General features: G+C 56.9%; 1 protein-coding gene across 10 annotated transcripts in view; it reads right to left on the bottom strand.

The window, feature by feature from the left end:
• ZNF185 (zinc finger protein 185 with LIM domain) overlaps nucleotides 1-16932 on the bottom strand; it is a 29869-nt gene extending 12937 nt beyond the window's left edge. For 6 of the 10 annotated variants that reach the window (XM_032124024.1, XM_032124032.1, XM_032124025.1 and 3 more), the window contains exons 1-17: nucleotides 10538-10569; nucleotides 10322-10395; nucleotides 9885-10020; nucleotides 9179-9238; nucleotides 8269-8307; nucleotides 7984-8058; nucleotides 6985-7053; nucleotides 6413-6493; nucleotides 5016-5099; nucleotides 4116-4154; nucleotides 3491-3574; nucleotides 2822-2902; nucleotides 2456-2524; nucleotides 1870-1953; nucleotides 1625-1669; nucleotides 1208-1297; nucleotides 10-93 (exon numbers count right to left, since the gene is read on the bottom strand). In XM_032124024.1, the coding sequence (XP_031979915.1) occupies nucleotides 10-93; nucleotides 1208-1297; nucleotides 1625-1669; nucleotides 1870-1953; nucleotides 2456-2524; nucleotides 2822-2902; nucleotides 3491-3574; nucleotides 4116-4154; nucleotides 5016-5099; nucleotides 6413-6493; nucleotides 6985-7053; nucleotides 7984-8058; nucleotides 8269-8307; nucleotides 9179-9238; nucleotides 9885-10020; nucleotides 10322-10395; nucleotides 10538-10554 (1211 nt within the window). In that variant the 5' untranslated portion in view covers nucleotides 10555-10569. Of the gene's footprint in view, nucleotides 1-9; nucleotides 94-1207; nucleotides 1298-1624; nucleotides 1670-1869; nucleotides 1954-2455; nucleotides 2525-2821; nucleotides 2903-3490; nucleotides 3575-4115; nucleotides 4155-5015; nucleotides 5100-6412; nucleotides 6494-6984; nucleotides 7054-7983; nucleotides 8059-8268; nucleotides 8308-9178; nucleotides 9239-9884; nucleotides 10021-10321; nucleotides 10396-10537; nucleotides 10570-16627 lie in introns of those variants that run through there. The other 4 variants (XM_032124031.1, XM_032124030.1, XM_032124027.1 and 1 more) reach the window with 4 other exon arrangements.
• Nucleotides 16933-20690: the final 3758 nt, after the last annotated feature.

The following is a 20690-nucleotide window of genomic DNA, read 5'->3' as shown; positions in this document are numbered from 1 at the left end:
TATTCTTACCTTTTAAAGGAATATTCTGTGTCCTTGATGTGCACAGGGCTTTTCTCAGTGGGAGGAAAGGGGACACTGGGCTGCAAGTGAGACCTGGCAAAAAAGGAGGAATTCAGAGCTTCCAAAGGCTTCCAGGGGATTTGTATGGAGCAGCAGCACTGCACTTTGTATCAGCCCAGGAAACACAAAGGAATTGTCTCAGAGAACTGATTTTCCTTCAGAAAAACCCATTTTACATCTCTAACCGAGAGGAGGAGAGGCTGCTGGTGGAACTGAGGAGGTTACTGGGACCCGATTCCCACACATCTCTGTGCAGGAATTCCCTGTCCTGTCCCAGGATGGAGCACCTGGACAAAGCACAACATGAGCAACTTCGGGGAAGACATTCCTGCATCGCCAGCACCAGCTCCAGGCCTCGGGATCCTCCTCACCTCAGCACAGAGGGCTGAATTCATTCCATAGAATCCAGGAATCATGGAATGGTTTGGCTTGGAAGCACCTTGAAGCCCCTCCAGTCCCACCCCCTGCCATGGGCAGGGACACCTCCCAGCACTCCAGGTTGCTCCAGGCCCTGTCCAACCTGGCCCTGAAATCTGCTCACCTCAAGGCCTTTGATGGGCCAGTGGATGGAAATGAATCCCAAAACAATGGACAAGGGAGGGGAGCAGCTCCAGGGAGATCCCAGTGTTTGCTGCCAACAGCAGCAATTCCCTCCTGACCCTGCACCTCTGGCAATGTCACGGGAGAAAAGGCTCTAAACTCCTGTGGGGTGGAGGCACTAAAGGCAATGCTGAAGCTGCTGGGTCTGCTCCCACAATCCCAGAGGTTGGAAAAGGCCTCCGGGATCGAGTCCAAGCTGTGCCCGATGCCCACCTTGTCCCCAGCCCAGAGCTCTGAGTGCCACCTCCAGACCTTCCTTGGACACCTCCAGGGATGGGCACTCCAAACCTCCCTGGGCAGCCCCTTCCAGGGCCTGCCACCCTTTCCATGGAGAAATTCCTCCTGAATTCCCAGGCTGCTTGTCTGGGATGAAGTTGTGTAACAGTGAACAGAAGGATGCCGTTCCCCCTTTCACCCACGCAGGATTTTCCATTTCCGGTTGTTGCCCGGTTTGAATTCTAATCCCAGCCCTGCTCTGGACAAGTTGCTTCTTCCCAGCCCAGCTGGAAGCAGAGGTGCCAGCCCCAGGCCCTGAGCAGGGTCCCACCTGGTGTCACCCTGGCAGGGAGAGGGCTCGGACTGGCGGAGCAGCTCCTCCGGAGCATCCCCAGGTCTGTCCCAGGAACCAGAGCCGGACCTGCAGGGAGAAGGGGGATGGGATGGTCCCAGCAGGAAGCTCAGCAGGTGGAGAACACCAAGAAGCGTAAACATCAACCATGAGCTTTTCCTGGCTCCAATGGAACATCTTTTCCTCCCTCCTGCTTAGCTCTGGAAATTTCCTGAAGGGCTGAGCTCCAAATCCAACCAACTCGTCCTTGTGTGAGGAAAGCAGCTGGGAGATCCCAGGCCTTTTGAGCCCACCCCCCTTTTCAAGGGCTGCTCCCAGAACTCGTCTGCAGGGCAGTGCCAGGTCAGAACATCCCCCACTCTAAAATGAAGGGGAAAAAGGGAATTTCTCACTTACTCTGGTGGGTAAAACCTATTCTTGGCTTCTATGTGCTCAGGAAAACTGGAAAAGAGAGACACAGCTTGAGGAATGCTCTGCAGTGACTTTCCCGAGCATCTCACAAAGGACAGAGCAGTTCTACAAAGCCCAGATGCAATGGGTTTTTCCGTCAGGAAACATCCATTCCCAGATTCCAGCCAGCTCCAGAGCAGAATTTCATGGACTGTGCAGTGCCCAGGTCAGGAACCCCACAGGGACTCTACCTTCCATTCGTGGAAGCCCCGGTGGCCCTGGGGGCCTGTTCATCCCATGGCAACACCTCAGGCTTTTCCTTCAGAGCTTTGTCCCTAGAATAAGGGAAATCCCAGTGAAAATGGGGCCCGTCAGCATTTGTAGGGTATCATCCCAGAAAATCTGCTGATATTTAGTTGGGTGGGGAACAAAACGGGGTTAATCTCTCTATCAGGCCAAGCAGGGCCACATTCCCGAGCCCAGTGGGCAGATCAGGGATCATGGAACCATGGACCAACATCAGCAGGAGCCACCACCTGCCAAGGGCCAGCACAGCCCCTGGAGGTGGGACACTTGCAGGGAATGGCAGTGGGAGGCAAATGGAGCAGCAAAATGAAGTGAAATGTGGGGAGTGGAGTGTTCAGGGAGCGAGGCAGGGAGGAGAATCCCAGGGGAGTGAGGGAAGAGAGGAGAGCTCTGCCAGGCTGCAGCTCTGCCAGCAGATGATGCTCTGGGAGTGCAGCCCAGCCCGGGGCACACCAGGAGCTGCTGCTCCCGAGAGAATCCAGGGTCAGGCCTCGGTGCAGCAGCACGGATCAGCCCCTGCCCGTTCCTTACCCATCCCCAGGCTGGGACACCGCTTCCAAGGAGAATTTCCCATTCGGGGCCTGTCTGTCCTCACCATTCCTGCAGGGAAAACAGTGGGAGCATGAGGGAGGGGGAGGAGGAGCCGGGAGCTGCACAGGAAGGTGTTGGAAGTGAGCTATGAGCAGGGCAGGAATGAGGGAGAATCATCGGAGGAGCCCATGGAAGGGGCTGGATTTGGATTCTCAGCACAGAATGTTCCCTCCCGGACGCTTTTGCCCCTTCCCTGGATTCCCTGCATGGTGTTTGCTGTTCTGTGCTGCTCCGTGTCCTGGAGGATTTCGTGTCTGCAGGGAATCCCCCCAGGCAGAGCTGCTGCTGCAGGGCCTCCAGACCCACCTGATTTCAGCAGGAGTGGAGATTTCCCCCGAGGTTTCACTCGGGGATGGGGATGTTAGGCTCCTGCTGCCTGGTTTGGGGCTGTGAGAGAGGACAAAGGACAAAGCTGTCATTCCTGGTCAAACCAGCTCCAACTGCAGCTGCCCAATGTGCCCTGCATGGAATGGGACTGGAGAAGGTGGGAATGAATCATCACTCTTCTCAATCCATTCACTGACAAAGTCCTCTTATCAGAAGCAAGTTTTAAATTAAAAGCACTGATTTTGCCAGGAATTGCCACCTTCTGCAGTGACACACCAACAGAAGCACCAGGACAAGGGCAGCAGCCAAAGTGCTGTTTGCAGTGAGAACTATTCCACCTTTTTTATACTCCAGGCATGGATTCAGTCAAAAACATCGGAAAACAACTGAAAATTATTCCCTTGCACCTGTTTGGCAAGAAAGAGTTCAGCTGGATGGGGCCTGGAGCAACCTGGGATAGTGGAAGGTGTCCCTGCCCACAGAGGGTGGCACTGGATGGGCTTTAAATCCAGGGGCAGCCACAGCTTCTCTGGGAAGTCTCCTCTGCCAACCCTCCACGTGTGGCTGTGTTTGGACAGCCAATAAATGCACTTATCCCCAAGCTGGTGAAGCCCTGGAACCAGGCATCCCACCCCAAGGAACAGATACCTGCTGCTGTCCGGTGAAATCCTGGATGAACCCGGCACAGCTGGACTCCTCCTCTGCTGTCCTTCCTCCTCTTCTATCTCAATTCTTTCCACAGCGAAAAAGAGACAAATGTCACATGGTTTCCTCTTTTCTGTAGCTTTCCAGGCAGTTTATCCCCATTTTCCCCCACCCTGTTTCCCCTGGAGCAGGAATTTCCTGCTCCTCCTGCTCCCTGTGCTCCTGCTGAGCATCCCAAGGGACTGAACACAGCCAGGCATTTTTGCTCACACAGCATCAGGTGAGTTCTTGGATTCCAGAGGGAGCCCTGGGCTCCTTTCGCCATCCCACTGACAGCCTGAGGAGGGAGATGCCTGAGGAGCATCCTCCTGGAGCAGCTGCCCGGGAAACAGGATGGCTGTGACTGAGTCTCTGCAGTTTCAGCTTGCCCATAACCCAAAGCACCATCAGGATTGTATTCCCAGTGTTTCCAACACTGTTTCTCCCAGAACAACCCCAGCGGGATCCAACCCCCAGCATCCCTTTTCGAGGAATTGTTCTTCCTCTGCCGTGAAACTCCCGGGATCTGCTGTCCCAGCCTGGCACAGGCACCCAGCCCCAGCAGTGCTTCCCGAGCTCCAGCTCCTACCTCTTGGCAAACAGGGGTGGGAATTCCTGGGTCGGGCTGCTGTGGAGGAAGGATTAAGGAGCAGTTAAAGGATTGGAGTGAAGGACTCGCCTTGGGCAGGGGCAGAGCCCGCCAGGACCCTGCCCCACGTGTGCAAGGTCCCGTCACCCCGTGGGCTGAGCTGAGACTGGGGTCTCACACCTGGGCAAATTCCCAATGAAATAACACAACAAAACTGCAGAGAGCAGCTTAAGAACTGAGGTTGAAAACTGGGCTCTGCATCGCCTCAGGGAATTAGGGACTCCCACAGTTTTTCTTTTCTGGAAATTCCATCCCTCTTAATAAGGAAGGCTTGGAGGATTTCCCCAGCTCTGCAGACACCTGCAGGTATCATGGAATGGTTTGGGTTGGAAGGACCTTAAAGATCTTCCTGCCCTACCCCCTGCCCTGGGCAGGGACACCTCCCACTGTCCCAGGCTGCTCCCAGCCCCAATGTCCAGCCTGGCCTTGGGCACTGCCAGGGATCCAGGGGCAGCCCCAGCTGCTCTGGCGATTCCAGCCCAGCCCCTGCCCACCCTCCCAGCCAGCAATTCCCAATTCCCAATCTCCCATCCAGCCCTGCCCTCTGGCACTGGGAAGCCATTCCCTGGGTCCTGTCCCTCCATGCCTTGTCCCCAGTCCCTCTCCAGCTCTCCTGGAGCCCCTTTAGGCTCTGGAAGGGGCTCTGAGCTCTCCCTGGACCCTTCTCCAGGTGAGCACCCCCAGCTCTCCCAACCTTTCCTTGTAGAGGAGGAGCTCCAGCCCTGGGAGCATCTTTGTGGCCTATCCTCGGCTGCTGTGTTGGAGAGGTTCCCTTCCCCTGTGCCCCCTCGAGCAGCCCTTCCCTGGCTCCTGTGCCATCCCCACCCCCTGGACACTCACCCGTTGCTCTTCTTGGCCGCGGACAGGACGTAGGCGCGCTCCCGGCCGGCCGAGCGCCGCAGGATGTTGTTGGCAGCCTCCGTCCTGGAAGGGAGGGAGGGAAGGGGTCACATCCTGCTCATCCCAATACTCCCTGCTGGCTGGAGCCGTGGACAGGCTGGGGCTAACCCTGACAGAGCTCCTGCGCTCTGGGGAGCAGATTTCATGGAATGGTTGAGGTTGGAAAAGACCTTTGAGGTCATCCAGTCCAGCCATCAACCAGCACCATGGTCACCACTGAGCCATGGCCTCAAGTGCCACAGCCACAGGATGGGGACTCCACCACCGCCCTGGGCAGCTGTGCCAGGGCTGGACAATCCATTGCAGACCTGGACTGGTGCAATATTGGGTTCCATGCACAGAAAAACGGGACATGGGCTCTGTGGCTGACACACTCCATGGAGTGTCTGCACCGGCCTTGGTACCACCCACTGTCCCAAGGGAGAGGGCAAATCCCTGGAAGGGCCTGGGACACTGCCAGGGATCCAGGGGCAGCCACAGCTGCTCTGGGCACCCTGTGCCAGGGCCTCACACCCTCCCAGGGAAGGATTCCTTCCCAATATCCCATCCAGCCCTGCCCTCTGGCACTGGGAAGCCATTCCCTGTGTCCTGTCCCTCCAGCCCACGTCCCAAATCCCTCTCCAGCTCTTTAGTGGTTGGAGCCCATTGGACAGTGACCAAGATTTCCTTTGTACAAATCTTGTGGCTGAGGAAAAGGGTCCTCAGAAACCCCATGAGATGCAATGAGGCTGCAGCCAGAGAGAGCAGACCTGTTGCTGTCCCTGTCCTGTGCCCCATCCCTGGCAGTGCCCAAGGCCAGGTTGGACACTGGGGCTTGGAGCACCCTGGGATACTGGGAGGTGTCTCTACCCATGGCAGGGGTGGGGCTGGATGAGCTTTGAGGTCTCTTCCACCCAACCATTCCAGGATGATTCCCGATAGGAGAAGGACAGCCCTGCCTGGATCTGGCGTCGGGTGCCAGTCCTGGAGTGATCCCGGCTCCGAGGGCACCCACAGGGGGGGAGCTGGGCTCCTCCCTCCCGGCTGTTTGTGCATCTCCATCCTTCCCCATGGACACGGGGCAGCCCGTGGATTCCACGGCCCTTCCCAGCTGCCGGGTTAATTGGGCCGCGCTGTCAGGCTGCATCACGTCAGGATTTTAATGACGCTTTGTCGGCAGCGCGGTGGCCCGTGGGCAGAGCCAGGCTCGGAGCAGCGAGAGCTGTGATTGTCCTTGGATTGCCACCAACCCTGCTCCATGCCCGCATCCACCAACCCCCCAGGATGGAGCAGCCTGGCTGGGGCGAGGCCCCTTGTGACTGTCCCTGCAGCAGCACGGAGCCACCTCCAGGCCTCACCTCTTCTTATGCTCATCCGGGGAAAAAGGCACATCCTCCTCATCGCCATCCACGGATTTCTGCCGGACGTTGTACGGAGCTCTGCCATGGGGAGGGAGGGAAGGGAGAGCCGGGGTCAGGGAATTGCTGCCGTGGCTGGGGCAGAGGCAGCAGGAACACAAGTGAATCCAAGGGAATGGTTCAGATCCTGGGAAACACCTGCATTTCCCAGTGGGGTGCACGTGTCCCTGTAGGATTTTTTTCCTTAGTCCAGGGGTTAAGCCCAGAGACCCCAACCCCATTTCGGATCAGAGCCACGGGCTGGGAGATGAAAAGCTGGGCAGGGAATGCCCACAGTGCTGTTCTACCAAGGGATCCCCCTTTCCCCAGGCTTCAGGAATGCTCCAGACCCAGCTCTCAGGCTGCACCCTCCATTCCTGGCTGGTGATAAAATCCCCTCCCTACAAAGGCCACTATCAGTTCCAGGAGCACCTCCTGGCCCACAGAGCCCTGGGAACCACTGGAGTTTCTGGTGGAAGCTCTGGAAGCTCCAGGAGGAGCTCCAGGAGGAACCGCTCCCTTCACACACTCACAGCTTCTTGTAGTCCTCTGTGGTCATCCTGTATCCGGAGGGGGAGCGGCTCTGTCCCTTCAGGAACGTGCTGAGGGGACACAAACCACACCTGGGAATGTGACCTTCCATCCCTCCCCTCCTCCTGCCCCAGGGGAGCTCCACAGGAAGGGGGAAAACAGGGTCACCCCAAATATCCCCACTGTGATTGCAGGGAATGCTGTCCAATTCAAGGGCAGCATTTGCCTCCTTTTTAGGACTTAGGGCTGGGATTTGGGGTCTGCTTTGCTTCCCCACGGCCACTGGGAGTCGTTGGAGCCAATATGGACACACCCTTCTGTGGGATGGAGCTGCTCCATCCCGGGATCAGCGAGGGGGAAGGGAGGAGACACCTTGGGGCATCATCCTTCTTCCCAGGGGGAAAATGGGGTTACAAAGGGTTTCACTTGAGATGCTACAGAGCCCCTACAGAATCCCAGGAGGGTTTGGGTGGGAAGGGACCTTAAAGGTCACCCCATCCCACCCCCTGCCATGGGCAGGGACACCTTCCACTATCCCAGGGTGCTCCAACCTGTCCTGGAACACTCCCAGGGATGGGGCACAACTTCTCTGGGCCCCTGCTCAGATCAGAGCCACGCTTAGATCTGACTTGTTAGAATCAAATGTAAGTGCCTTGCACAAGACAGGTTGAAAAACCCCCACAAAAATCCCACTAAACCCATCAAAATTTAGCGTTCCAGCTTTGCAAGGTTTCCCTGGGATTTTCCCTCCCAAATTAACCCCAAGCCCATGGGTGCTTTCAGAGCCAGCTGTGGAGAGGAAAACACGGAGTTTGATGCCTGGTCTTTTCCTGTGTCTGTAAAATGGACAGCAACGTCTTCCAGCATTTTGTAAGGATTTAGGGGAGCTCTGGAAGCCCATGAGCACCAGCCAAAGCAAGAGGAGGGCTGGAAATGAGGGTTTGAAATCTCCTTTCATGAAGGGGGAGGAGGAGGAGCAGCAGGAGGAGGCACACACGTACTTTTTCTGTGCTTGATTGGGAGGTGAAGAATCCGTCACGGATGAGCTCTTATCGATGGTCCTGGTGAACACCCCCCTGGGGAGGGAAGGGGCATCTTAAATTTTGGGTTGGAAAACGTTTGGAGCAAAGTTCAAACCACCAGTGAAACAGCAGGACTGGCTCTTCACCCTGAGCATCGGGATGTTCCCAGCCAGTAGAACCTGAGAGGGAATCTTTTTCCTGCTCGTTGCTCCTGATCCAGTTCTCCTCCCCCTGCAGCCCAAATCTCTCCCACTCCACACCCACCTGATGAGGTATCCGGACTGGGGCTTGGAGGCAGAGGACCTGTGCCAAGAACAGACATCAGTAAGTTAAAAACCACGGGAAAAACAACAGCAGCAGCACCAGGACTGAAGGGGAATGTCCACGTGGATGTCAAATCAAAAATCCAGCTAAGCAGGCCTGGAGGGATCCCACAGCTGGATTGACCCTGGAGGAATGTTTTAAAATCAATAATCGACAGAACAAGCTCTATGAAAGGTTTTTTATAGAAAAAGTGAATTTTAGAGCGAGCCAATTAAAATTAGCCCTGCTGGCAGTGTTCTCTGGCTCCAGATAACTCCCAGGTTGGTGGCACGGAAGGGGAAATCAGAGGTGATAGAGATCCTGATTATTTTATCACTGGAGAACAGCAGCTCCACTCCAACTCCTCTGAGGGAGCATTCCCAGGAAGGGAGCACAGCGTGGCTCCTCTGGAGAGCACTGTCTGACAAGCAGTGGGAAGAGCTGGCACAGGGAAAGGGAAGCAGGAAAGGACTCACAGGAGAGGGCAGAGCTCTCACACAGGGCCAGGCCCTTCCCAAGAGTTTGATATTTCAGGATATTCCTACAAACTCCTGAGTTCCTGGAGACCCCTCATGCTCTGAGCCAAATTCAGCCCCAGCCAGGGCTCCCCCTGCCCCGAGCTTGGAGCACCGAGGGGTTGCAGCAGCACAGGAGCTGGTGCCCCATCCCAGCCTTGTGGGATCACGGGCTCATCATCCCCCTGGATTAAAGACACCCCTCCATCCTGCTGCACCCCTCAGGAGCCAATCCATGCTCCCCCCAAGGTGAGACATTGTTGTGAGCAGGGCTGAGGAGGGGACACACCGAGAGCTTGCACCGACCCCCGGAGCCAGCACAGCAGGGAAGGAGCAGGATGGGCCCCTGGAATTACCTGTCCTGCTGGTGAGCAGCGGGTTTCGGGGCCGGGGATCCCCCACCAGCCTGTCCAGACCTGAGGGAACAGGAAACACAAGGACCTGGTTAACTGAGGAACTTGCTGAACATGGCTGTGATGGGTTTGGAGAGAGAGGGAAGAGAAGATGGATTTGGGATTGGGTTTGTTTCCAAGGAAAGAGGAGCTGGAGCAGACTGTGTTCCCTGGCACAGGGCCCCGTGTGACATCCAGGAGCTGTTTGATCTCCTGCCTCTTCCACCCTGAACTCCCTCCCACCCAGGCCTGCCCTGAGTTTGTCACTCTGAGATGCTGAAGCACAATCTGGCTCCACAAAACTTTGGAGCTCTCCTGTACTTCCAACCTGTCGGTGCTGCTGAATTCCCAGCTCCAGGAGAAGACATTTGCCCAAGCCTTTTCCCACCCTGCATTTATCAGAAACAAACAGGAGCAGCAGTTCCTTTGGCAGTGGCACCACGGGGACCCCAAAACCTGTCCCAGCACATCCTGTGCAGCTGGAGACCGGAGTGCCCAGAGAACCCAGAGCTCCAGGAGCGTTTGGACAATGCCCTCGGGCACAGGGTGGGATTGCCGGGGTGTCTGTGCAGGGCCAGGGGGTGGATCAGTGATCCGGGTTCCTTCCAGCTCAGGGAGTTCTGATGAGGGAAAGGGAAGGAGAAGGGAATGTTCCTGTGGCCACACTTACTGGGGGCTGCTCTTCTCCTCGTCCGAGTCAGAGTTGTGGTGCTGGATCCAGCTCTTGTCCCCTCGCAGCGTGGTGCGAACCTTCATCTGCCGGATGATCCTGCGGCGATCCTCGTCCGTGGGCGGGATCAGCCCTCCTGGGAGAGCAGGGAGAGGGAGGGAAGGACGCACGGATCAGCGGGGCAGAAGGGATCTATCCCAGCATGGAGCTCTCTCCTCTCTGTCAGAGACCCCGACACTGGGTGGGACCTTCACCAGCTCTGATGGAGGATGGAGACGTGGCCATCCAGACCTCAGGATCAGCTTATCCCTCTGGACCACAGAGGGTCAGGCAGTGTTTTCACACCTCAGTGAAACAGCTCCCTGATAGCCTGTCCCAGCAGGGACATTCCAGCGCATCCAACTGGGCAGAGGAAACAGAGGAAAACCAGGAATTACCTTTGGTGACACCCAGGGACATCATGGTCTCAGCAGCACCTTCCCCTTCTGCGACTGCTCCAAGCCAAGAAGCCCTGGAAGAAATGGAAAAGGGGATAAACAAAATATGAGTTGTGGTATAAAACCTTGGCAGGTGTGTGGGGAGGAGAGCACAGCCACGGTGCCCAGAGGATGGGGAGACTCTGTCCTTGTACCACAGCTGGGATTGCTCCTCACCCGTGAACCTGCAGCATCAAGGACAGGGAAAATCAAATCCAGCCATGCCAGAGGTGATTTTCCAGCTCGGGGAGGAAAGTGGTGCAGGAGATCTTGCAAAAGTGCCCAGAGCTACTCAGGTGGGCCAGACCTTCTGGAGTCTACAGAACTCCGAGGTTCCTGGAACATCCTTGGGATTTGTGTCAGGTGGGATGAGAAAGAGCCAGGTTAATTCAGCACCTGGGTATGTTTGTCAGAAATGGTTCTGTTCTGTTTTCACTCCTAATTTTTTCATGGAAGCTGCGGGATGAGCTTTTGTTTTGGAGGAGAAAATCAGGCATTGAACCCCAGAATGGTTTGGGTTGGATGGGACCTTAAATCTCATCCAGTTCCACACCCTTCTACGGCAGGGACACCTTCCAGCTTTTACCACCCCCAGTCTTCCCTTGCCAAAACCCTCTCCTGGATTCTGGAATGACTCTGCCAGCCAGTAATGAAAGGCCCAACCCTATTTGGGAGAACCTAAAATTAGGTTGTTCTTTCCTGCTGGTGGGCCTGTCCCTGCAGTATTCCTGGGAAGCCACACGCCCGGGAGGAATGCTGGGTGCTGATCTCACGGCATTGCTGCTTGGCAAAGCCTTCTCCCCTGCCTTGTCTCAGCCAGGGATCTGCCCACTGCTCATCCCCTCCTCTTCCCATCCGATCCCAAACAATTCCCCAAGGCTCCCCTCCCTCTGCAAGCATTCCCAAGCATTGCACCCATCCCTGTGCAATCCGAACACACAACAGCCAGCTGGTATTCCAATATTCCTTCTGATATTTGGAATCATCTGTGATTCATGGTCCAGCTCATGTCTGTGGTACAATAAACCCCTCATCCTGCGTGCTGGATAAATGCAACTGGTGCTCAGCTTCGGATACCAGCCTCTGGGATGGAGCACTGGGATCAGGCAGCAGGAGATCTGTAGAAATGGTTCATTCCCACTGACAAAGCATCCACCATGAGCCACCCAGCACAAGAAATAAACATCCTGTCTGCACAGGAGCAAAATCCTGTCAGAGCATATCCTGAGACTGCACCCTTCCAATGGAGCTGCTGCCTGAATCCAGGTAACTAACCCCAAATCCCTGTTCCCAAAGGCACGGAGCACCAGCCAGACAACACACACAGGCTGTTCCCACCTCTGGGAAGCCCTGAGGCTCATGGGCAGCTTTGCTGAGAGCCAGAGATGCCCTGGTTTGGGGTCAAGGCCGGCTGCAGCAGGAAGGGCACGGTGCTCCCACTGAGGACACTCCGGAGCTCCTCGTCCCTGAGGAAAGCCATTCCAAGCAATTTAATGAGGAAAGCGATTCCAGGCTATTTAATGAGGAAAAGGGAGCTGGAACCTTGTTTGGATGCCAATGTTCAGGTGCTCTGGGGCAGAGCCCAGCTCGGCTCTCCCTCCGCACGCTCGGGGCTCCGTGGGGTCCCTGCCCTGCCTCGGCCTTTCCGTGCCCTGGAGTTTTAAAGCAGCTCCAACACCACAAACTTCTCTCTTGTGCCCAGCAGGGAGCGATCCCTATGGATCACAGCCCGTGGGATGAACGAGGGAGCGCCCAAGGCTACGGAGCTGCCGTGGCCCTGGAGGGGGTGAGCTGTCCCTGCCCTCTCATCCCATCCCCTGAGGAGAGCAGGCACAGCCACACCAACCCTTCCCTAATAAATTCTTCAAGTGCCTGAAATCAGCAGCCCAGTCCTTAATTGGGAAGGATCCTGCTTTCCATGGAAATCGCTTAAGAAGCTGTAATTACCCTGCAGGAGATGAAACATTTGCTGCTCCTTCAAAGCTGAGGGAGCTCCTCTTCCCTGCCAGCCACCCTCCTTTTTGATGGCTCAACTGGGACTTTTAAATGTTAATAACAAGCTTTCAGCCTGCTGCTTGTAGGGCACTTGGGGTAATGGCCCCTTTGTGCCTAATAGCACCTTGCTCTCTGTGTGTTTTGGGGATGAGCTGGATCCCACGTTGGACCCAGTTCTGAGGACTGAAGGAATGCCCAGGGAAAGGGAAGCGGAGCTGCTTTGATCCCATAAATCCAGCTTTCCTGGGAGCACCGCGGGAGCCTTCAGAGTCCTGAACTGTCCCCGCAGCCAGGCCAGCCACTGAATCCAGCTTCCAGCACTCCTGCTCCCAGGGTTTTGCTTCCTGGCCCTGGGATGGGCTGTCCCAAGCTCCACAGCTCCACTCTCCCTTTTCCATGCTGATCCCTCGTCCTGCACAGCGATGCTCTGCACCTGCAAAGGCTCTCCCAGCGGGACCCTTTTGGGACAGGAACCCCCAGGTCCCACTGCTGCAGTCCCTTGGTGGCACTGGAGGACCTTGAAGGTCCCTTCCAACCTCGATGACTCTGTGATTCCCGGACAAGGAGTAAAACTCTGGGTGCCTCACCCAAAGGTCATCCACAGATACCAACTTGTGCCCTCACCAGGGTTATTTCCCTCAGCCCAAAGCCCATGTGGGATCTGAAGGGATCTGAAGTGATCCTGTCCTGCGTGTGATGATCCAGGCCCTGCGGTGATCCCATCCTGCCCATGGTGATCCAGGCCCCGTGGGGATCCTGTCCTGCCCACGGGGATCCCGTCCTGCCCACGGGGATCCCATTCTGCCGTGATCCAAGTCCCACCCAAGGTGATCCAGCAGCAGCTCCAGGCTCTGCTCCCGCTGGCTGAGCCCGTGCCAGAGCTCTCCATGGAGCTCTCCGTGCTCCCCCTGCCCCTGGCCACCAGCACAGAACTCGTTTCCCCCAGGAGCTGGGCACTAATGGAGGACTTGGCCGGTGACCCAAAGGCCCTCGGCTGCAAACAGGACCCAGGGCAGTCATGCGGAAAAATCTCCTGGTTTGAGGATAATTGATGCCTGTTCTGACCTTCACAAGCCTCAAATTAAAATGTATTTAAAGCTTGCAAGAGGTCTGAACCTCCTTCCTTGGAGCCTCCTAAAGCCTGCTGAGAGTTTTGGCCTCCAGCCCTCCCTCCAGGCCAGGTCCCCGCTCCCGTGTGGAAGGTGGGGATTTGATGTGACCCTCAGCAGCTCGAGCCCAGCTTCTGGAAACACACGGGAAGGAGAGCAGGGCGAAAGGCTTTTCCTTTTTCCTTTAGCACACATTTCCTGCCCCAGCAGCAGTTTCCCAGCTGCGGGATGGCTGATCCAGACCACAGCACTGCCTCCCGGCAGGGCACAGAGTCGAATTTCCCTGCACCAGCCAGAGCACACAATGCAAACCTTGTCCCTGCTCTGCTGCCACCTGACACCTGATCTGCTGAGAAGGGACAGCACCGAGCTGGAACGAACCCTGCCAGACCCACGCTAACCCCTGCCAGACCCACGCTAACCCCTGCCACCATCGCGCTCCAGGCAGCTCCTGCTGGAGCAGCACCTGGGCCCAGTGCTGTGACATTGTTAAGCCAGCATTCTTAAAACTGGATTTAGTTCACCTTTGAACTCTGACTTAAAACCCATCCCATTCCTGGGAAGAGTGGGCACTCCTCTCCCGCTGCCTGCCCTTGGGGACACAAGGGGCAGTGGGAATTTCACCTCAGGTTCCACACTGGGGACTCACAGCTTGCACCTGAGGATCTCATCCCAGCTCCTGCACACAGGAGGCTCCGTGCTTGGAGGGGGAGGTTCTGAGGGAGCCTCTGGAAGTCCAGACCCACAGCCTGGATCCCTGGCACAGGGTGTCTCTGGATCCCTGGAAGTGTCCCAGGCCAGGTTGGACGGAGCTTGGAGCAGCCTGGGACAGTGGGAGGTGTCCCTGCCCATGGCAGGGGTGGCACTGGATGGGCTTCAAGGTCCTTCCCACCCAAACCATTCCGGGATTCCATGGTTTTAGACAGTGCTCAGCTGCTCCTCAGGACAGGGCAGGATTTTTATTCCTGCCTTTCCCATTTTCCAAGCAGTGACTACTGAACACTGATGCTGTTCCATGCACACTTGGGGATATTTAAGAAGCACCAGGAGATTTCTAAAGTCAAGCTGTGAACAGTCAGGAATTCAATAACTGAAACAGTCCAGGCAAACCTTAAATCCACCCTTCTGGACTTGTCCAACACAGCAGCTCATGGCTGCCTGGTTCACGAGCCACAGAAGCCCTCACAATCCCAGAATCCCTGAGGCTGGAAAAACCCTCCAGGATTGAGTCCCAGCTGTGCCCGATGCCCACCTTGTTCCCAGCCCAGAGCTCTGAGTGCCACCTCCAGGCCTTCCTTGGACACCTCCAGGGATGGGCACTCCAAACCTCCCTGGGCAGCCCCTTCCAGGGCCTGCCACCCTTTCCATGGAGAAATTCCTGCTGCTGTCCATCCTGAAGCTCTGTCCTGAGCCTGTGTCCCATGACCCCATTTGTGGCTGCAGCAGAGCCTGAGGGCTGTGCAGGAGCTCTGAGGAGCCTCATTCCAGCACCACATTCCCTTGGGATCTCATCTCCATGACCTGAGGGCACTGAACATCTCTTTTTCCCTGAACAGGGGGCAAAGGGGTGAAATCCTGCAGCTGGAGTGGGAAAATCCTGCCCGAACCTCACAGGGGCAACACAGACACGTTCCAGCCGTGCTCCAGACAACGCCTGGAAAGCTGCAAATGCACAATTAGAATTTCCTTTCATTCACTCCCAACCACACATCCCACAAAAAATATCAAATCCAGATAAAGCTGGCACAGCCTTGTGCCATTGAAGTCAGGGAAGTGTGGCATAAACTTCACGAGAGCAGCGCACAGACCTGCCCATCCCAAGGGATCATCCTGGGGCTCTGCCGTGCTGGGAGCTGCCAGCAGGACCACCCCCAGCACAAAAACTCACCCCTGCTACTGCCAAAATCTCGAAATGAATTTTCACCATGCTGGGCGTGCAGTTTCATTGCTCTAATTACATGGAATTAATTCCTAATTGCTCAGCTAATTTCTGGGTTTGAAAGGAAGGATGTGCAAGACGTTCACCACACCCACACACCGCTGACCTTGAGCCTTGATGTCCCAAAGATGAAAGGAAAAAGGAAGGAAAAATGGGGTTTGTGTCAAAGGTGGAGCTTTGTGTTTGTGTCACTGACCCACAGAGAGAGCAGGACAAAAGCTCACTGGAGCCTCATGACAACACAGAGACACCACAAGGTCTTGCCAAGAAAACACAACTTTTTTGTAAAAGAAAACTAAAATCAGCCACTTGTGGAAATTGGGACTTCCACTTAAGGCCTGATCATTTTTTGGGACGAAATGTACTGAATCGTTGGTTGGATGGATAAAACAAACCAGGTTTGTAACAAAACAAATAAAATATCCTAAATAAAACATCCTGATCCAGCTGAGGAGGGAGGACATCCCTGCTTGCCAACCTGCCCAGGTGAACCCAGCTCGTCCTCCTGCGAGGGGCCTGTCCTGGAGCAGAGGGTGGGACAGGGAAACGGGGATGACATTCCCTGGGCTCGGATGAAGCAAGGACAGGGAGGTGCTCGCTCCTCTGTGCCAGCTTTGCCACTCCTTCCCAGGGTGCTGATTTCACACTAATTCAGGGAGAAACAAAACAAGGCAGAGCAGGAGAGGGAGAAATCTCTGCCTGCACCTCCCGTGTCCCACAGAAGTCCTGGGAAGGAGGGGCTGGAGAGGCAAAAAGAGCTGGAGCTCCCCACAAACCTCTCCAGAGGTTGTCAAGGGTCACAGGCTTGAATTTTTCCTGGTCTCTGCCCACACCCAGACCTGTCCCAGGCAGGTCACTGCCGTGCCCCGTGGAAATCCAGAAGGGAAAGGATTTTAGGAGGACGTGGGGCAGCGGGCAGGGAGGGAATTTGAGATCAGACAGGTGCAGAGAAGCCCCAGAGCCAAACCTCAGCCTCACTCCCGTTCCTGTAGGAGCCCCATCCCATCCCTGCAGCACCCACAGCACGCCAGATCCACCGCACTTGGATCCAAGGCACCCCCGCCAAGCTCCACTTCCCCGAGGAGGAGGAGGATTTAGGTGTCCCTCGGGGTGTCCCCCCTCAGGACAGCACAGCCCTCCTGTTCCTCGCCCTGCCGGGCAGGGGAGCGGGTGCAGCACCCCCAGCTCCGGTGCGGGGCTCGGCGCTGCCCGGCCCGGCCCTACCTGCGGCGGCTCCCCGGGCGCGGCTCCCGATGCGCGGCTCTCCCGGCACGGCTGTGGCACAGCTGAGCCCTTACCTGCCGAGAGGGCTGGCTCCGGGAAGCCAAGCCTTGTTTTGAGGAGGAGACTTGGGTGTGTTTCGCCCTTCAGGGGAATCAAACAGGTTTCTCCATTCGGCGGCACGGGCTCCCCTCCCTGTAGGCTCTGCTCTGCATTCCTGGCATTCTCCAGCGGATGCCACCGTCCCCGGCCCTGTGGGCCACTGACACAGCCCAGAGCAGCCCCCCAGCTCTCACCCCATGGAGTTTCTCCTCAGGGCAAGCACTGCCAGGGCTTGGCCGCCGGGAAGGGGCAGCAGGGCCGGCGCTGCTGCTCGGCTGCTCCGGAGGCTCGGAGCCGCTTTAGGGCCGTGGTACCCAGGGAGCATCAGGGAGCGGGGCTGTAATTAGCGCTCGACACTGATTGTCTGCTTCGAACTCATTAACGGGGCCCACAGATGCCATAATCACCCAGGAAATTGCCGGGCATTCTGCTCTTCCTCAGCTTATTTCCCTTTCTAATTGCGCCGGTCACCGCACGGCCCCCGAGGCCCGGCTGTGGTGACAGCCTGGCACAGCCAGACCCTGGGACACGCTTTTTGCCACTTCCTAAAGACTGGCAGCTGGGGATGTGTGCTTAGAGCTGTCCTGAGGAGCCAGGGCTTCAGCCTGGGACTGCCACGGGAGGGTGACAACCAGATAATCGTGGAATGGTTTGGGTTGGGAGAACCTTAAAGCCCATCCAGTGCCACCCCTGCCATGGCAGGGACACCTCCCACTGTCCCAGGCTGCTCCCAGCCCCAATGTCCAGCCTGGCCTTGGGCACTGCCAGGGATCCAGGGGCAGCCCCGGCTGCTCTGGGCACCCTGTGCCAGGGCCTGCCCACCCTCCCAGGGAACAATTCCTTCCCAATCTCCCATCCAGCCCTGCCCTCTGGCACTGGGAAGCCATTCCCTGGGTCCTGTCCCTCCATGCCTTGTCCCCAGCCCCTCTCCAGCTCTCCTGGAGCCCCTTTAGGCCCTGCAAGGAGCTCTGAGGTGTCCCTGTGTCCTTCCCTTCTCCAGGTGAACACCCCCAGCTCTCCCAGCGTGGCTCCAAAGGGGCTCCAGCCCTGCAGCAGCTCCGGGGCCTCCTCCAGCCCTGGAGGTGACAAAGCCCCAACCAAGCACCTGCCAGGACCCCCTCCCCTCCTCTGCACCCACTAGGATCCCCTTTCTCCTGCTCCATGATCGAGGCACAAGTAATGCTGACCCTACAGAAGCTGGAAAGAAAAGCTCCTGCTGTCTCCCCCCGGATCTGCTGGGCAAATATCCCATCCCATCCCACCCCATCCCATCCCATCCCATCCCACCCCAGCCCATCCCCTCCCGAGCGGGATGTGCTCGAACAGGGCCGATAACCCAGCCCTGGCTCCCAGCAGCACAGTGGGGATGACATCAGGGATTTTCAGGCATTAACGCGTTACTCCAGCCCCAGATCTCCCTCTCGATCTCCTCAGGCTCAGCAGCAGCAGCCGGGCTCAGCTGAGCTTTGCTCCGCGGCTGCCGCTGATCCCGGCCGAGATAAGCCGGGATATTCAGAGCCGCACCCTGAGCTCCCAGCGGCTCGGGGTGTCCAGCTCAGGGAAACCGGAGTTGTTTAAAGCAGGCTGTAAGAACGCAGCCCAGACCCTTCCTGAGAGAGCATCCTCTGCTCCAGGGCTCCAGCTGACAGTGCAGCTTTATTTTCAGTAAGCCCTGAGTCATGCCAGGCTTTGCTGAAGGTTTGTCCGGGTTCTTCCCCGAAACAGCAGTGACTAACAACCTGGCCTGGCCAGCCCTGCAGGTACAAGAGGTCCTCGAGCACGAGAGGGCCACCCAGGGACTCGGGGCTCTGTTTTTCCCCAGTGGGAACACACTGTTCCACGCTGAAGGTTCAAAAAAAAGGATCTGTTATGAACACCTTGATATCAAACACTGAGGGAAATGGATGAGGAGCTCCCGCAGCAACACCCCCGGGTCGGTGGTGGTTTAGGAGATGCATCCCCACAGCGTGGGCAGCAGGAAAAGGGGGGATTCTGCCCTTCTGATCAGGTGAGAGCCCACCTGCAGAGCTGCCCCAGCCCTGGGGCCCAGCACAGGGAGGGCCTGGAGCTGCTGGAGAGAGGCCAGAGGAGGCTCCAGGATGAGCAGAGGGATGAAGCAGCTCTGCTGGGAGGAAAGGCTGCGAGAGCTGGGATTGTTCAGCCTAGAGAGGAGAAGCTTTGGGGTGACCTCAGTGTGGCCTTGCAGGGCCTGAAGGAGCTGACAGCTTCTACCAGAGACTCGGGGATAAAGACTCCGGATTTCTGTTCACAGTGGGAGTAAAATACTGACCAGTTAAATACTGACAAACTCAGGGTGCTCCAGGAAAAGGCACCAGCCTCGGTCTCCCTGGCAGGAGCAGCCTCACCTGGAGCAGCACAGGTGCCCTGCACACCTTTGGGGCAAACACGAGTGTGCCAAAATCAACAAAAGAAATCTTTTCTATTCATCTGACCTGAGCAGAATCCAAGGGGGAATTTTTCCATTTTCCCACTGAATCTGTTAAAACCAAGTGGTTCTGGCTTGAACCCCCACCCTGCAGGCCTGGCCCCCTCCTGAGCCACGAGCCAAGGTTCAGGTAAAGCTGTGCCTGAGCCCAGCCCCGAGCAGGAGCGAGGTCCTGTCTGCCATCCCAACCCCACAGCTTCTCCAGGGTCACTCACACACTCCTGCAGCACGGGAGAGCAGGAAAAATGAGCCTTTTCCCCCTGCTCCAGGTAAAAACATTATTGTTATAAAATAAATTTCAGCCTGGAGTATCTGACTTTACCAGGAGATGGATTTTCATGGAATCCCCTCTCCAAGAAAAGCACACAGGCCCCTGTCTCGTGAAGCTGGCACTGACTGATCCTTGTTCTGCTGCTGTTCTGCCTCCCTTCCCTCCTCAGCGCTGCAGAGCGGAGCAGCTGGGATCAGTGAGACGTGGGAATGCCATCCCACGAGGATGCTGCAGCCACAGAAACTGCTCCCTGGCTGCAGGGGATGCCTGCCAGGGACGGGCTCACAGGACCTGGAGCACTGGGGTTAAAAAAATCATTTCAAAGAAGCAGCAGAAGTGCCCTGGGTAGCGCCTCGCTGCCACTTCCAGCACAGCTGGGTGCAAGGAACCTGCTCCACCCTGGAAATCCAAGCAGACAATTTTATGGGATGGGGATTTCACCAATCATTCCTGTGGCGGCGGTGACTCCAGCAGAGACACCCTCAGCAGCCCCGCCTGTGTTTGAACAGCTCCTGCAACATCCTTTAACATTTTTTTAGTGTTTTCTAGCTGTGAGAAATCCACCAACCCCACTCCAGAGCACGGAGCTGCTCCGGAACATTTCCTGCTTTCCCGATACCACTTTCTCCAGCCCCTCCCTGGTGCTGAAGGGGGAGGGCAGGTGAGTAACCCGTCAGTCCGTGGGCTTTGCAGAGGTGCCACCAACCCCAAGCCCAGCTGAGTCCCAGCAGAGCTGCGGTGAGTAGCAGGGTGTAAAACCACTACACCCACCTGTTACGAGGGAATCAAACTGGTTTTTCATGAGGTGTCATTCCAGAGCTCTGCCAGAACGCCAGACCTCACCTTCCTAATAGCAGGTAGCAGCTCAGAATTGTCTATCCCAAACTATTCCCTGCTGGAATACAACGATCTCCCCGTGGCCACGGACACACCTGCACACTCCTGGAGCTCAGGAGTGCCAGCACTGACACGAAAGGTTGCTGTCAGCAGAGGCCGTGGCCGAGTGCCAGCCGAGGCAGGGACACCGCGGTGCCACCAGGAACACCTCAAACGCGCTCTGGCGCAAGCAGGGAGATGCTGGTTTATCCTCAGCAGCTCTGCAGGCTCCCTGCAGGCTCTGAGGCAAACAAGCTGCTCTTCCCCCTGCCCTGACAGGGCCCAGGTTGCACCACTCTCCCCCCCGCCCCGTGGGCCTGGCACCGGCCCGGGGCTTGCACAAGCAGCAGCGAAACTCGGGAGAGAATTCT

Source organism: Corvus moneduloides, chromosome 14 (genome assembly GCF_009650955.1).
Source record: "Corvus moneduloides isolate bCorMon1 chromosome 14, bCorMon1.pri, whole genome shotgun sequence".
Lineage (NCBI taxonomy): Eukaryota > Metazoa > Chordata > Aves > Passeriformes > Corvidae > Corvus > Corvus moneduloides.
The sequence above is the reverse complement of the archived record's forward strand: the minus strand, read 5'-3'. Positions and strand labels throughout refer to the sequence as shown.